The following is a 15,888-nucleotide window of genomic DNA, read 5'->3' on the forward strand; positions in this document are numbered from 1 at the left end:
GACATCTTCTGAAAACCAGCCTCCACATAGAACTAATGACCTTCCCTCCTATCTTTTTGTTTAATTTGAACGTTTTGCTATGATGCAAGTATTTTCAACTCTGTTTTAGCTAGGGAGAAACTGAAACAGAAATATCTAGTAGAAAGATGTTCCCTAGATAGAGTAACGGCTCACACTAAAGGAGTCTGAACATTGAGCTTCACTTTTAGAGATCAGAGTAGAGGGATCACTTAGTCCAGTCACATATGACCAACAGAAGAAGGAAAATCTATAAAATGATGTTTAAGAGAAAATAAATGGTAATTCTAGGCTAAACTACTGAACCCTTTCTCATGTCACAAATGATCTCAGTATCAGTTTTCTGCTACGCTGTGTTCTATGATTTGGCCTCCTAATTTATCTTAACATTCAAAAATTAATGTTCAGGGATCCTGACAAACTTATTAAAATCATTTAGAGAAAATACCAGTTCTATTGCTTAATGCTCGCAGATCTGTGTTAAACGCACACTCACTGTCACACACACACACACACACACAAACACACACAAAATAATAATGGTAATGGTACTGGTGCTGGTGCTGGTGCTGGTGCTGATGCTGGTGCCGGTGATAAGCTGGGAATTTGTTTCAAAGAGTATTTTCATCATTTTCAGTATTTTCTATGTATTTAACATTATCATAGGGTGCAAGTAAAGAAAAATTGTGTCACTTCAGTAGCTTAGACTGGTCTACATAGTGATACAAACTGGGAGTTTTGTATTTAGCAGCCTGAGGTTCCATCCCATCACTGCCAGCTTTAAATTACATAGCATTCCAACATTGGAGTCTACCATCAGTGAAAAGTAGAGTGATATACCATGCTGTGAACTGAAATGACGTGAATGAGGAAATGCAGTGTGCTTTTGAGTTTTCAATCTAATAAGTGTTTGAGTGACTTACTACCATGAACAGATGCTGGAGATGTAGTACCCATACTACAGAAGAATTCCAGCTGAGAATATAGAAATAGAGACGTTAAGTAAATCAGCTCAGTACAGGGTTCAGTACCTGATGTGAACAGCAGTTGTGACATAAGCATTTCACCTCCTACCTAGTTAGGATGGCTGTTTAGGGATGAGAATTCAGTCTAATTTCCCTGCATGGATCCTGTCCACAGATTCTCCATCTATGGAGAATATTCTACCTATGAGTGTAGCAGAGACTGTTGCAATGCTTTCAGTGTGCCCCCACTTTCCTCCTGCAGGCATATATGGGTACACATGGCTTTCTAACAGTATTCCTAAATTTAGTTCAAATCTAATTTCTTTATTGGCTCAAATTTCTTTAGTTGAGTAAATACTCATTGTATTTACTACATGCAAAACTCCAGCCCACCCACTGTAGATGTATAAAGATCAACAGAGCACACACTTCTTCCATATAAGGATCTAAGCTTATAATAATGAGGAAGGAAATGCACTTTTCTGACAAAGCATTGATACGTGTAAGTTTGAACATGATACATATAAAGTCCTTTCTGCAAGGGAGCCCTCCATAGATTTTTAAGTTAGGTTAAGGATTATCGTCACCACCTACAGTCAGGGGACTTCCTGCATGATACCTTGTTCACTGAAAATAGAGCAAAGAAGGAGTGTGCATCACAGCTTTTCTCATATCGTAAGAAGAAGAAAAAATGCCTAGACAAATGTACTTACCTACAGTAAAATTGAGAAAAGTACCCTCATTAAGTATGAGGAAAGAGGGAACATATTGGAGATAATGAATGGAAAATTGTTTTCTTTGTAATTTAACTTTGGAACAATGTAATATTTCATGAACTATAGATATTCCATTTTAAAAGTAATTTCCTAAAAATAAAAACAAAAATAACTTAAGTGTAAAGTGATTTGGTGACATAATAATACAGAAACCACTTCAAATGTCTAAGAAGTACTCATGAAAATTGTTAGGACAATGTACCCTAATGACACAGGAAGTTTTCCCCAAATACATTATAAACCCCCTGATTTCCAGAAGTCATCCATCACATGGCAATGCCAGTGTTGTTCATTCTTTTGTGACTTCGCTGCAATTGTCTCCTATTTTTTTCCCTTAACAAATTTATAGGGATCTAATTTAGACACAATAAGTTGCACACATTTAAATTTGATGAGTTTTAATACATACTCCTATAATCACTATCACAGACAAGAAAATCACCAGAGTCATTGTCTCCAAAGTTTCTCCCTAACCCTTTCAATCTCTGCCAGTCTTATCTATCTGTAATGGCTCCCCAGTCCCAAGCAAGCAGCGATTTGTTCCTCGTCACTATACGTTACAGCCATGTCTAGCCTTTTGGATACATAGACTAATATGATATACACTGTACATTTTGAAGGAAACGAAGTTGTCTAACTTTCTGTGCTGAGAATAATTATTATAAGATGTAAAATGTTGTACACATCAAGGGTTTGTTTATCTTATTGCCAAGTAGCATTTTATTTTGTGGCTATACCACAATTTATTTACCCATCCACTGATGACCATTTGGGTGGATTCCTGGATTTGACTACTACAGATTAAGCTGATATAAAAATCCATGTGTGAACAAATTCTTTCATTTTTCTTAAGTATATAACTATGATAAAATGAATGAGTGTTATGATAGATTATATCCAACATAACAGAGTACTTTATGTTTTTTGTTAGCGATGAAGGGAGGAATGTTCCTTCTATGTCCTTGTCAATATTTGGCATACTCTGAGTTTTTATTTCTATAATAGAAATGCAGCAACCTCTTGCTGAAATTTTTCCATTTCATTTTTTCTTTTGCTTTTGAGATTAGAATACAATTGTATCACTTCTCCTTTTTTTTTCCTCCATCCAGACGGTCCCATGTATGCCTCCTTAACTCTTTCAAATTCATGGCCTCATGTTTCATTAATTGTTACATGGATACATGTATATACATACATGCACATATATATTGATAAATAAAACCTGCCCATTCTGTATAATGTTATTTGAATTATGTTCATGGCTGACCACTTCATATTGGAGAACCAATTGATATGCTCTTCCCTGGTGAAGACTATTTCTCCCACCCTCAACATTCCTTAGTTGCCTGTAGTTCTTTGCGTAGGGTTGAGGCCTCCTGGATTTTCCTCCATCCACTTTGGCATGTCTATTGTTGTTCTTGTTCAGCTCATGTTTAAACAATAATTTTTGATGAGACTTTACAGTATAGCTTCTGACGTTTTAAGGAGACACATTCTTACAACAAACTCCCTGATCCTCTGCTGCAGTTTTAACTAGCATTTCCCTGATAATAAATTCCCTTGGAAAATACTTAATGCCTCTGAATGCTTTTAGAACATATGTATCTTTCTTAAATATTTATTTTATATGTACGAATATTTGACTTGTATATCTATGTACCATATGCATACCTGGTGCCCATAGAGGCAAGTAGAGAGTGTTGGGATCCCTGAGACTGGAGTTACAGGTAGTTGTGAGCCACAGTGTGCTTGTTGAGAACTGAACTGAGATCCTCCAGTAGAGCAGCCAGTATTCTTAACCACTGAGCCATCTCCCTAACCACTGAGCCATCTCTCCAGCCTCAAAGATAGGCATCTTTTAAGACCACTGAACATTTAAATGTAATAATGGCCTATTTATTCTTTCAGCATACCAATGCACACTTTTAATAAGAATCAGGTGATTTCAAAAAAAAAATGTCACCGGGCGATGGTGGCGCATGCCTTTAATCCCAGCACTCGGGAGGCAGAGCCAGGCGGATCTCTGTGAGTTTGAGGCCAGCCTGGGCTACCAAGTGAGTTCCAGGAAAGGCGCAAAGCTACACAGAGAAACCCTGTCTTGAAAAAAAAAGTCAGTTGATTATAGTTGTATTCTTTTCACGAGAACACTGTGCCACATATGTACACCATAGCACACTTGCGCACAGGTCAATACTGTAAAAAGTATCTGATTCTCTAGGCTGTTACTCTAGGCTCACACTGATGGGACTGCTGCAGCCCCCCCAAGTTTTCTTTCCTTCTTAAAGATGAAATATATCTGTACTGTTTTGCTATTATAATAATTAAATCTAGGTAGTATAAGGATGTTGGGATGATTAAAAACATAGTACAAGGAAATAATATAAAATAATTAGGAAAAAACCTAAAGTAAAATAAAGAGGACAAAAAGTGTAAAAATATAATGGGAACCAAAATGGTTGAGTAAAAACAAGAAAATATGGAAAATCAAATAAAAAAATAGAAAAAAAAATGAGAAGGGCCTCCTTTAAGAATCTAGCAGGAAGACTCCCAGCAATAGTGGATATGGGGCCTGAACTAGCCATGTCCTGTGATCAGATTGGTGACTAGTCCAGTTGTCATCAGAGAGCCTTCCTCCAGTCACTGATGGAAACAGAGGCAGAGACCCACACCTAAACATTAGACAGAGCTTGGGGAATCCTGCTGAAGAAAGGGAGGAAGGATTGTAGGAGCCAGAGGGATAAAGGAAATCACAAGAAAACCTGCAGAATCAACTAACCTGGCCTCATAAGAACTCAGAGTCTGAACCAGCAACCAGGGAGCATGTATGGGACCAACCTAGGCCCTCTACATATAGGTGATAGTTGTGTAGCTTGATCTACTTGTGGGACTCCTAACAATGGGAGCAGGGGCTGCCCACAATGCTTTGGCTGGTTCTTGGAAAAATATTCCTCCTACTGGATTGCCTTGCCCAGCCTAAATACAAGGGGAGGTGCTGAGTCTTACTACAACTTGATAAGCCATGCTTTGTTGACAGCCATGGGAAGCCTGACCCTTTCTGAACAGAAACAGGGGAGGAGAGGTTGGTGGGGCAGAGGGGAGGCAGGGGAGGGAACGGGAAGAGAGGAGGGAAGGGAAACTGCAGTAGGGCTGTAAAATAAAACTTTTAAAGAAGAATCTAGCAGAAAGAGCTAGGGATATACAGTGGTCTTGCAGTGGCCTATCATGGATAAGAATGTGGATTCAGTCTCACTCACTGTAAAGATGAAAATAAGGAGCTGTCCCTATGAAGACTGCATCTTTGCTAATGGCAGTACACCTCTGAAACCACAGAACTCAGGAGACTGGAGAAAGAAGAGCATGAGTCTAACACTAACCTGGGCTAGCAAGACCATGTCCTGAGAAGAGCTAGAAACATCTAGTGAAGTCAATTGACAAAACTCCTGCCTATCCCCACCCTTGAAGAGAGAAGAACAGAAAGGAGGAAGGAGGAATGCCAAAAGCGACCTTCATCTGTCTGTCTATGCACCATTGAGCCCAGTGCCTCTGCTTCCTAATAATCGGACTTCACCTCAGGTTAGGCATGTTTGCCTCCGATGACTATCAAAAATGAGACAAAACTCAGAGTTCCAAACATGAAAGATCTTGTTGCTCAGTCTCCAGTGCTCCCTAACTTGTGTGGGTGGTCTATCAGAAAAAAACTCAGAAAGCGGTAAGATAAGACTTATGACGGCACCACGGGCAGGAAACACTTACTTGAGATTGTTTGGGCAAAAGCAGCAGTTTATTCATGTCTTACAGACATACAGTGCTGGCACAAAAGAACAGACGCCATCTCCCTTACACCATGCTTTCCTCCAGATCACTTCTACTGAACTACAACAAGTCAGAACAAGTCAGTTACTGAATCACACAGTTCTTCAGACATGGCAACCTCCCTATTTGGGTGGTTTGCCCAGCTAAGCAGACAGTAAATTAATTTACATGTTTAATACAGTGCAGGAATTTTAGCAGAGTTGGATATTCACATTGATATTGTAATACGTTATAAACAGTACAATTTTCAGAAACGATGAGATCACTCAACTCCCTGCCTGTTGCAACTCTTTTCTTGCTTTTCTCTTTCTTTTCCTTAAAACCAGTTATAAATAGTTTTAATCAACTTATCACCTTCAAAACACTTGAAATTGTGAAACTAAAAAACTATTTACAAACATTTTAACGTGATTTAAAAGCATCTGTTGTCAGACTTGTTTTCTATTTAAAAAAAAAAAATCTTTTCCAGTAAATATCCTGTAAACTGGATCACCATCAACTTCCTGCCGCTCTGTAGGAGACTTGGAAAGGATGCCTCATGGCATTAGAGCTCCAAGCTATACTACATTCCATGGCCTATGACATCAAATGTCCATACATACAAAGGCCTTCTGGCCTCCCCAAACTTCACATGACGGCAGTTCATTCCATGTTGTCTTCCCAGACTGCTGAGTAGACAGGGGTGTGAGATGACATTGTCACTGGATGACAGTGAATATGGGAAAAGCATGAAAGAGGTTGTTTCAGTTTTTGTACATACAGAATGAAAGAAACTTCCTTACAGGAAGCTGGACGTTTGTTGTCATCGTAAAAAGCACGGACAAGTAGTTCAGAAATACATCTTCATTGAATTTACAAACACTGTGATATCAAACACATTCTCAACAATGTCTAAAGTACTGCCACAAAACTGGACTCAAAGGGTAAAGTTTTTCAGGAGACATCATCTCTAACTTGCATATTTAATAATTCAGCTGGACCTAAGTCACACTCATGATTCTCTAACAACTCAAATATAAAGACATCACCATCGAGTTAAGTCTTCCCAGAAAATGCCAAAGCTCTGCTTGCCTCCAACAAGTTGTGCAAGAATTTCAGAGCTTAGCAACTGGGAGTGGCACAAGACACGATTCTTTAAACTATCTTAAAAATAACAGCTCAAGACAAGTCGGCCTCCAAAGATAGTGCAGAACACACATGTCTGTGCTAATTTTACAGCTTAAGCATATTTTGTGAATATTTGTAAATTCTGATAGGCTTATTTGTCTTTTGTCTTAGTCTTTTTACTTAATGTGGTTGATTTCAACCTGACAACATACAGAATTTAACACATGTTTTCTTTTGTTTCTCTTAAAGTAGCTTAGGTCTTCCTGGGAAAGAATAAGCTAAAAACTTAGGTAGCCATGCCCTCTCTGAGGGGGAAAGACAGCCTTGAAAATACACCTGTACACTGATAGATTTTTATAAAAAAAAAAAAAGTATTCCTAACTGAATTTCTAGCTTACGTTTATTTTTTTTACACTAGATAATCTGACAATTTCACGAAGGTAAATAGGAGTATCTTCGGCCACACTGAGGCTTCTAATGGGCAGTGAATAATTCAAGACCATGGTTCTTATGTGAAGTTACATTTTACATGACTCACGTGTGATCTTAGGGAACAAAAAAAATCTCATCGCAACCACAGTGTTCTTCAATTCAGCCCTTTAATAAATTAATATCTCAACTTGTTTGCTGTCTTTGTGAAATGAACCCAAGTTACCCCTTTTATGATGAGATTGTATCAAATAATTACAAACCAAATGGAAATGACAGCATGTCTTTGATATATAGGACAACCATTTGTACATGACATATTGAACTAAGAAACAGACTTGAGGACATTTCTGAAATATCTTTGGATTTAAATAAAACCTTATCTCCCCAACCTGAAGAAACATGAGTTAATATTCATACAAAAAGGTGTGGTTTTCATTTTGAACTCTTACCAATCACCTGGACTTCTGCTACCAAGGCAAAAGTGACATCATCACCTACAATGCACACCTACCTGTGACTTGAGATTAAGCTAGAGTGCTCACTCATAACAGGCTTGGTTGGCCCACTTAAGACCACACAGGGAAACTGAGTATCTTACAAAAATTTAGCCAACACCTCTAATAAAGGAGGAAATTATCAAGATACACATTTACAACTGTTTTCTGATCTACTACTTTAATCCACTTCTAACCAAAATAATAAATAAATAGATAGATAGATAGATAGATAGATAGATAGATAAATAAATAAATAAATAAATAAATAAATAAATAAATAAATAAATAAATAAACAAACTAGCTTGCTGTGCCACAAGCTTATAATCATGTATAAGAAAGAAAATCGCTTCTCGCCTAGTAAAAATCTTTAAGCTCCAACTCATGGCCAGGAAACTACCCATCACAGAGCATATGCCACTTAGCAATTTGTCTCCTGGGAAAGTCACAGATCTCCTTCCAGTGCCCCCCACCGCTTCCTTCTGCTGTGGCACCCAGGACCAACCGCCCAATCACCTCATTTCGGGACCCCCTTTCAGAATCCAAAACTAAAAATTCAACGCTTATTTCTTCAAGACTCTCACAAGGAATATCAAAGACAAACAGTTCATTGAACACTGCATTGGGAGTGCATTTTTTAACGTGAGTCTTCTTTTTAGAGATTCTCTTCTTGGCGTGGTACAGGTTCACTTTGACGTAGGGATCTGCAATGGCACACAAGTGTTATGTTGGCAACAATCAGCTGCAGACCCAACCAAGGAGATGGCTAGTTGACTATGTCACCCCAGTACAGTGGAAATGAGCATCTTACAACATAAACAAGTATAAACAAATAGAAAGTGTGGATATGTTTGAACTTTCCCTTATCAATAAAATTGGAAATAATGGGGATAGAAACCAGTTCTAGACCTGACATTAGGGAAGGAACCATAGTAGCAGAAGGACAAGAGCTTAATAAGAAGGAGAAGACAAGAGAATGCTACACACTGCCTACTAATAACAAAATCCAGCAAGTGGGATGAGGACAGCATCTGAGCTTGCTGGTTTGATGCTCTCGGTGGGTCTGTCTCTAGGTGAGGGCTGGTTTGGTGTTGAACAGGGATTTGAAAACCCTACTGGCCATGCCCTCCACCTTAGCTTTTCTGCAGGTGGTTAGCCTTTTGCAGAATTTGCTTTCAGTTTACCAGAGTTGATATCTCCTGTGACATTCTTACTAAATGGGTTTAGGATTATGTAACTTTGTTTATCACATAATTATAATTTTTATTGCAGTATATGTGTTATTCATTTTCATGATCTCAAGTTCTAAGAACATGACTTCAATTTCTACAATCATAATAACCATACCCATCAGTAATTCTTTATTAAAATACATATTTCTAGTTTTCAAAATGCCCTTCAAGTATGATTGTGCCCAATTTCTACAGTGTTTAAGAAATATAAAGAAGACACTACACTAAGAAATGGAAAGGTGAAAAGTTTAATTAAGACTGTTTTAACCCATAACGTAGCCCATTTGCTTTCTCATAGTCTACAACAAATACTTTATTTTTTTCAGTTATTCAAAAACTGAAATTTAATTCTTAAAGCATATATATTATGAGAAGAAAAGTAATAAGCTCACCAAAGAGTGTGAATGAGTAAGTCATTTGAACTGCAAAAGTAAAAAACTCTTTTTCTGAGCAGCGTTAGGCTACATCTTTCCCTCGTTCATCATTGCTTTTTGTAAGCCATTTGCTTAAATGTTCCCTCCTCACTAACCCTATCTTACAGGCGTATGAACTTCTCTGTAGTGTTGGCAGAACTGACTCACAAATTTTTCCCACAAAGCAAGGAAACAAAAATCGACAATCCCAGTACTCATGACTGAGAATAACAAAGCCAGAGTCCAGTGTTGGTTGACAATTGTGAAATACGTTAGCCAGCTATAGACTGGACTCTGGGATTTCACAAGTATTCTCACCTGAAAGCCCAGACACATCAGACTTCGGCAGGTGCCGTGCCTTTAAGACAACCACAGTGAGCGTGTTTGTAGTGGACTGATAGCAGAGAGAGACCAGAAGTTCACCCCGTCCAGAAGACTTCTAAACAAAGACAAACACAGTAGACATAGTTTTCGTTTTGAGTTTTTGTATTCTCATCACAAAACATACAGCAATGTAATGGCTTTGTTATTTCAATGCCATGTTCCTATTTGTTTTTAATATGGCAAGCTAGGGAATCTGAGAAAACGCTTTTGTGCAGCCCTATAATGACTAAAACCATTGCCTGCCATCTTGTGGTTGTTTTAGGTACTACATGATGCTAAATTTGCAAGGATTTGACCACACCCAGTACTTACACATGTTTTGAAGAGTGTTTATATTCTATTCCCAAGAGGATTTTTTTCTTTTACTTTTGCTATTTAAGGATATCTTTAATCTTTTAAGTTGTTAATAGTAATATAATACATAATACTGTCAATTGATATGTGTAGGATCACATGGCTGATATTTTAGTTTAGTTTAAATTCTTTGTTATTGGCATCATTGACATTTGAATTCAAGCCAAAGAAAAGTTATTCTGCATCCAACCACTGTTCTGGACCAGGATCATGATGGAGTTAGAATTCTTGTCCTACATAGTCAAAGTCTTTCCTTAATTTAAGGAAAAAATAAATGAATTTCAGTATTGAAGAGAATTGATTCAAGTTTTATAACTTGCTTTTGGACAGTAATATGGATTCCTTCATTGCAAGCTACTTGCATTTAAATTTATATTAAATACATTAGCTAAGACAACTAAGTGTAAGCTTTAACTAAAACTAACAAAACAGTAACATGGGACTTGCTTACAATTAAGAACAGCTAAAGAAAAACCTGTCAAAAAATGAATATATGGCTATATTTCTATAGCCAAGAAAGACCACCTAAAACTAAGCAGCCCCACAAAAAGGAAGAGCAAAGAGAGCGAAAAGGCATCCAGGGAGCTCTTTGCTCCTAAGGGGTCCCAACCAGTCAGGCACCTCTGACAAGCTGTGCAACCCTCTGGATCTGACCTGGGCTTTCACTGTTACCAATACATAGAAGACCAGAAAGTGGTTACAAAGTGTTCTAAAGGAATTTTAGCTCTAAAATATTGTGATTTAAAAAAAACTTAAATAATGTGATTGTTGTTTTTCTTCAATTATGGTATTGGGAGAATAAATTATTCTGAAATTTCACTATTAGAATCAATGACATTCTATATTTAAAACAGAAAAGGGTTTTGTTTGCTAAATTGATGTCATGTCATTTTCTAATCATCCAAGAATTATCAAAGTAGTACAAGTAGGAAGGCAGAGTAATTCACTTCCTTTATGTAGCAGGAAAATAGACCTTCATAAGTCAACATAACAGGATGACCCCTTGTTCAAAAGCAACTTCATTCAAATTCCACATTGCATTCAAATTCCACATCCTGAGAAAGAATTGATTTAATTTTTAATTTCACTTTCAAATTAAGCTACCCTGGCCCTGAAACACTTTTGATAACCTATGTTAAGAGACATATACATAAATTTTAAAGTAGCAGTCTTTTTCAAAATATTTTAATAGAAAGTAAAAAATGTCTTTTACATAAATGATGTATAAATATCATAAAAGTATGGCTTCTTATTTTATATCATTAAGATTCCTTGAGTATTTCAGTTGTATTAAATTTCTTTTTGCCTGCTCCATTCTCTTATTCTCTGTTTGCTGTCACCTATAGTAACTAATGATAATATATACCAACTCATCATTTGAATGAAAACACCAGAGATATTTTTAAAAATCTGCACTAAAGATTCTTTATATGCTTTAAATGCTTAAAGAATTACCTTAGCATTTCTCTTGATGATCTCTCTATTCATTAACATTTTTCCATCCGATAATTCAATCCCCGAAAGAGGAATCAGGACTTCTCCAATAATATCATCTCTTGAAAACCTGTCAAAACTCAGAACTGTGAGGTGCAAGGACAACTCTTGGATGTGGGGATAAGGAATCCCATAGAAGGTGAAGGTTTCGTCAAAAACAGGGTCCAGTGTCTTCCTCAGCACTCTGGTTTTCACTTTATGCTTTTTCTCTGGTAGGATGGTCATTTTGATGTACGGGTCAGAGGTCATGGATTGCTCATCCATGGCTGGTAAGCCCTGGGCTTCCTTGATGTTCACCACAAACGCTTTCTTCTCAAAGTTGTACTCTAGGGACAAGCAGAGTGTCCCCAGCTTCTCCTGCTTCTCTTCCGAAGTGAGGGAAGTACTAGACTTCAAGCTCTCGGGGGAAATGGCCTCTTTTTCTCTCTCTGTAAAGAGCTTTGGGGTCACGTTCTCTAGATCAGAAGGGCTGCCAGCTTTGAGGTTGGTTTTGGGGAAATTGCCATTGAGATCTCGCTTCTCCAGATCAAGATGCAATGAAATTTTTGGTACAGCTGGTTTATTCTTAACTTCATTTTTGTCATCTCCTCCAAATTTCTTTTTGCTACTTAGGTTTTCAGGGTAGATATCAACTCCTTTCAGCACATGCACAAACTTGTATGGAGGAGTCTTGTTGGACTTAGATGATCTTCTCTGGCAGCAGATCCAAGCAAAGAGAGAGACAGTGAAGACAAGGCCAAATGCACTGAAGATCCCCACTACTGTGGGAATTTCATCTGAAAAGCCAAATGACCAATGACATACATTAAATGATCAGAATAGAAATGGGAGACTATAGGAAGAGAGTAATAGAGCTAACTCTTACTATAAGTGGGGAAGATTGAATTACTTCCCCACAGTTCTGGGCATGAGTAATAGTAATATTTCCCGCTAACTTGAGGTCTATACATAGCCCTATGTGACACACATGAAATATATTATGATTTAAAACTCCTTACTTCAGTATATTTTCATAAATAAATGAAAAAGTGTATCTGGAACAAACATGGGGTCATGTTTAATATTCTCACCTAACTTTGTTTTACTCAGATATCATGAGTCAACTACAATAATATGAGAAAGTATTATTTTCATTGTTTTTTTTCATTGACATTTTGAGGCTTTCCAAAAGCATTAATCTACTAATTATGAATATATATGCATTTATATACATATATAACCAACAAATATTGGAGAACTCTGTCTTTTTAATACATCTATATTCACCCAGGATTCAAGCAGGAAAAAAAAAGAATACCTAAAGACAGTAGTCTACACAAGTAAAAAATTATGGAAAAAAAACACCCTGGCCATTGGTTATTGTTACAAACCCATTAATTTTTTATTCTTTGTGAGAATGTGATTTTTAAAAAGATAAACATCTATTAATAATGATAAAAAAGAGTAAAAGAAAAACAATAGTTTGATAATAGTATATAGTATAATATTATAATCCCTTTGTAAATATGAACTTAAAATTCTTCAAGCACTGGATTATCCAAAGCACAAAGTAATCTATGTGGGTTAAAAGCAAATGATGGCCATAAATCCATAATCATTCCCAAAATGTGAGTGAAAAGTGAGTATAGATAATTTAGAGTTCAATTTTACCCTTGTCTATTTCCATATGGCAAAAGATGAGAAAATTGAAAAGGGCATTGTTTTCTTAACTTTGAACACATTAAATCATTGGCATCAAGTGATATGCCAGCAGTGATTGTGCCTGAAACACATATCATTTCATAAGTAAGCAGATTCTTCTAACAATTATTTGTAGTTGAACTATCACATCTAGCAGTGAAGCAACTGAGTAGATCTTGACATAAAGTGAATATGACACATTATGCACATTTAACTCTATTTTATCCATGTTTCATTTCAAATAGTGAATACTAAACATAAAACTCTCAACCCAAAAAGAGTTAACACTTTCTAAGATCAAGAAGACCAATCTTTTTTATGTCCCTTCTCCATATCCTAAATATTTTGAGCATTTACTTCATAATAATAAAAATGAACTCAAAGATAATCAAATGGAGAAACGGTAAGAGAAATATGTGAGGTTAAAAAAAATAAAACAGTAAAAAATTCCATAACTCAATTGTATGACTAAATTGAATAGTGTAAAAATGAAGTAAAGCTGTGAGTCTCCTAAATAGAAAAGAAGTTAATGCTTCAGAAGAAGGAGGAGAAGAAGAGAAGGAGGAGGAGGAAGAAGAGTTAATCAACTAAACAGTATCAGCTTCTTCCCTTCTATTCAAATCTTTGTGCCCCCCCACCCGACACACACACACACACACACACACACACACACACACACACAATCTAATAACTCAGAGCAAGGCAGCAAACACAAACTCAGGAACTAAGAAATGCTTCAGCCAATATAAGAACAATAAAAGCAGTTGAAATCAATATTTCCTAAGTAGACAGACAACTGGGCATGACCACATGTTCACAAGGATAGTCTCTGAAGATGCCTCACTATGAAAAAAACTCTGATTTCAAATCAAGAACTGAGTGTATCGCACACCCATACACACATACAAATCCAATGACGAAAGGCTGAGAAAATCATTTATGCATATTTTATTATCTCTAATGTTCAAAACACCCAAGATAACATGGACTCGTGTTCTGCTAATGTAACTACTGACACTGTATTTAGCTTTTGAAGGCAGAGATTATGCCATATCCCTCATTTTAATCACAATTATGATACATCTAGAGATACTATTCTGAAATTTCTCCATCCTTTAATTAAAAAATACTTATAGATAAAAACCCTGGTCTTTTCCCATTAGAATATAATTGGACCTAGACATGTGAATTGAAATAAACTAGGCACGTCTAGTTTATTTGCTGTAGCAGACAAGGAGACCATGGTGACAAAATTTTGGAATACGAACAGGAAAAGCAATCCAGAAAGCAGGATCCCCAATCCAAGTTTTGAGCAGCTTTTACTTAACTGCACAGTGCTGGACTCCAGAAAGCTCAACCAGGGACATGAAACAGGCCGAAGCCAGTTTGGTTTCAAAGTCCTCAGAACTATGCTATCACAGAATTCTGCCTGTCATTAGCAACATACTTCAGGGATACAAGAAAACATAACAGAAAAAAAAATTATGACAGTGTAATAAAATACTCATCCCAAATCCCCAACCTACAAGTTATTTTATGACATATCAAACTCTTATGTAACCAAAGGTGTGTGTGGCTTTCTCTAAGATTTACACATAAGTAGGAACCATCCAGAAAAAGAAATGAAGCAGCGTTCTAACAACAGATGTCCTTGTCTTTCCTCAGCTCAGGCTTACAGAGCTGAGTGAACATTCGGGAACTTCTGGAAGGTGAAATCACAGAAGGCGATGTTAAGGAGAAAGATACCGAGAAAAGGAAGTAAGCCACAATTAACCATCTGCTGCTCTCGTCTTCCTTTCAAATTAGCTACTTGAAAATATACATATTCAACATCCAGTGGAGAGCAAAGCACAGCACAGCCCCGAGCCCAGCCACAGCCCCAAGTTCAGCAACTTGCTCACCGAATTCCACGCGGCTGGTCGTGATAGGAGCCATGTTTTCTGCGTGCTCTGTCCGAGGTGCTGAAGGAACTCCGGGCAGATTCACCTGGAAGGACCCTGGAACAAGGCTTCCAGGGGAAACACAGCCGATCCTGGGACCGGCACCCGCAGCGGGAGGGGCTGGAGGAAGGTCCGCGCTTGCTATCAGCAATGTGCCGCCCTGCCCTGTTCCTGTTTGGGCTCTTCTGAAAAGCTTGTCTCCGAGACTCCAGACGTGGCAGAAACCCGAATTGACGCAATCCTGACGCTACAGGGCTGAAATCAGCACCTGCCCTCCCCCTCCTGCCTTCAGCCGCTCCTCCTCGCCCTCCTTCTGGCACCCTCCCTCCTCTCCTGAGGATTCAGCGCACACTCACCAATTATTTTAACTGTTGGGCTACTAGATATTAACTATGCTATTCTGTTAGGCTCAGAGACACGCGGAGAAGCGTCCCGAGACGCATCCCTGACCGTTCTTAATCCGAAATTCTCTTGATCATCTACAGATATTAAAATAAATGTGGCCTAGTTATCAGAATATCATAATTTATAAAGGAAATAAAGAGTAAGGAAAAGAAAATGTCCGTATCAAATACCCACTGTAAAATGCATCCTTGTCTCCTAAAATATTCTGTGAACTATTGAATGCTTGTCATACTTATCACATTTTAGGGAAATCCACTGCAAATCGATATATTTAAAAAACCATGTTCCCTCTACCATCCCTTATATTTAAACAATTTCTAGTCTAGACATTTGGTTAATGTTCCTGCTGTTTTCTGGTCTGTCAGTTATTTTCCTTTTAA

General features: G+C 37.5%; 1 protein-coding gene across 1 annotated transcript; it reads right to left on the minus strand.

The window, feature by feature from the left end:
* Positions 1 to 7,987: 7,987 nt before the first annotated feature.
* Syt4 (synaptotagmin 4) lies at positions 7,988 to 15,212 on the minus strand. Its single transcript, XM_059246440.1, has 4 exons — positions 15,065 to 15,212; positions 11,445 to 12,259; positions 9,570 to 9,690; positions 7,988 to 8,310 (listed from the first exon to the last, which is right to left on the minus strand). The coding sequence occupies exons 1-4, from the start codon at positions 15,096 to 15,098 to the stop codon at positions 8,003 to 8,005; spliced, it is 1,278 nt and encodes a 425-aa protein (XP_059102423.1). The 5' UTR covers positions 15,099 to 15,212; the 3' UTR covers positions 7,988 to 8,002.
* Between the last annotated feature and the right edge of the window lie 676 nt (positions 15,213 to 15,888).

This window comes from Peromyscus eremicus, chromosome 19, assembly GCF_949786415.1.
Source record: "Peromyscus eremicus chromosome 19, PerEre_H2_v1, whole genome shotgun sequence".
NCBI lineage: Eukaryota > Metazoa > Chordata > Mammalia > Rodentia > Cricetidae > Peromyscus > Peromyscus eremicus.

Coding starts and splice junctions, on each gene's coding strand:
- Syt4 (XM_059246440.1), bottom strand. CDS start 15,098: ATGGCTCCTATCACGACCAGCCGCGTGGAATTCG. Junction 12,260..15,064: donor GACCAGCCGCGTGGAATTCG/GTGAGCAAGTTG, acceptor TTGGCTTTTCAG/ATGAAATTCCCACAGTAGTG. Junction 9,691..11,444: donor TCATCAAGAGAAATGCTAAG/GTAATTCTTTAA, acceptor GTCTTTGTTTAG/AAGTCTTCTGGACGGGGTGA.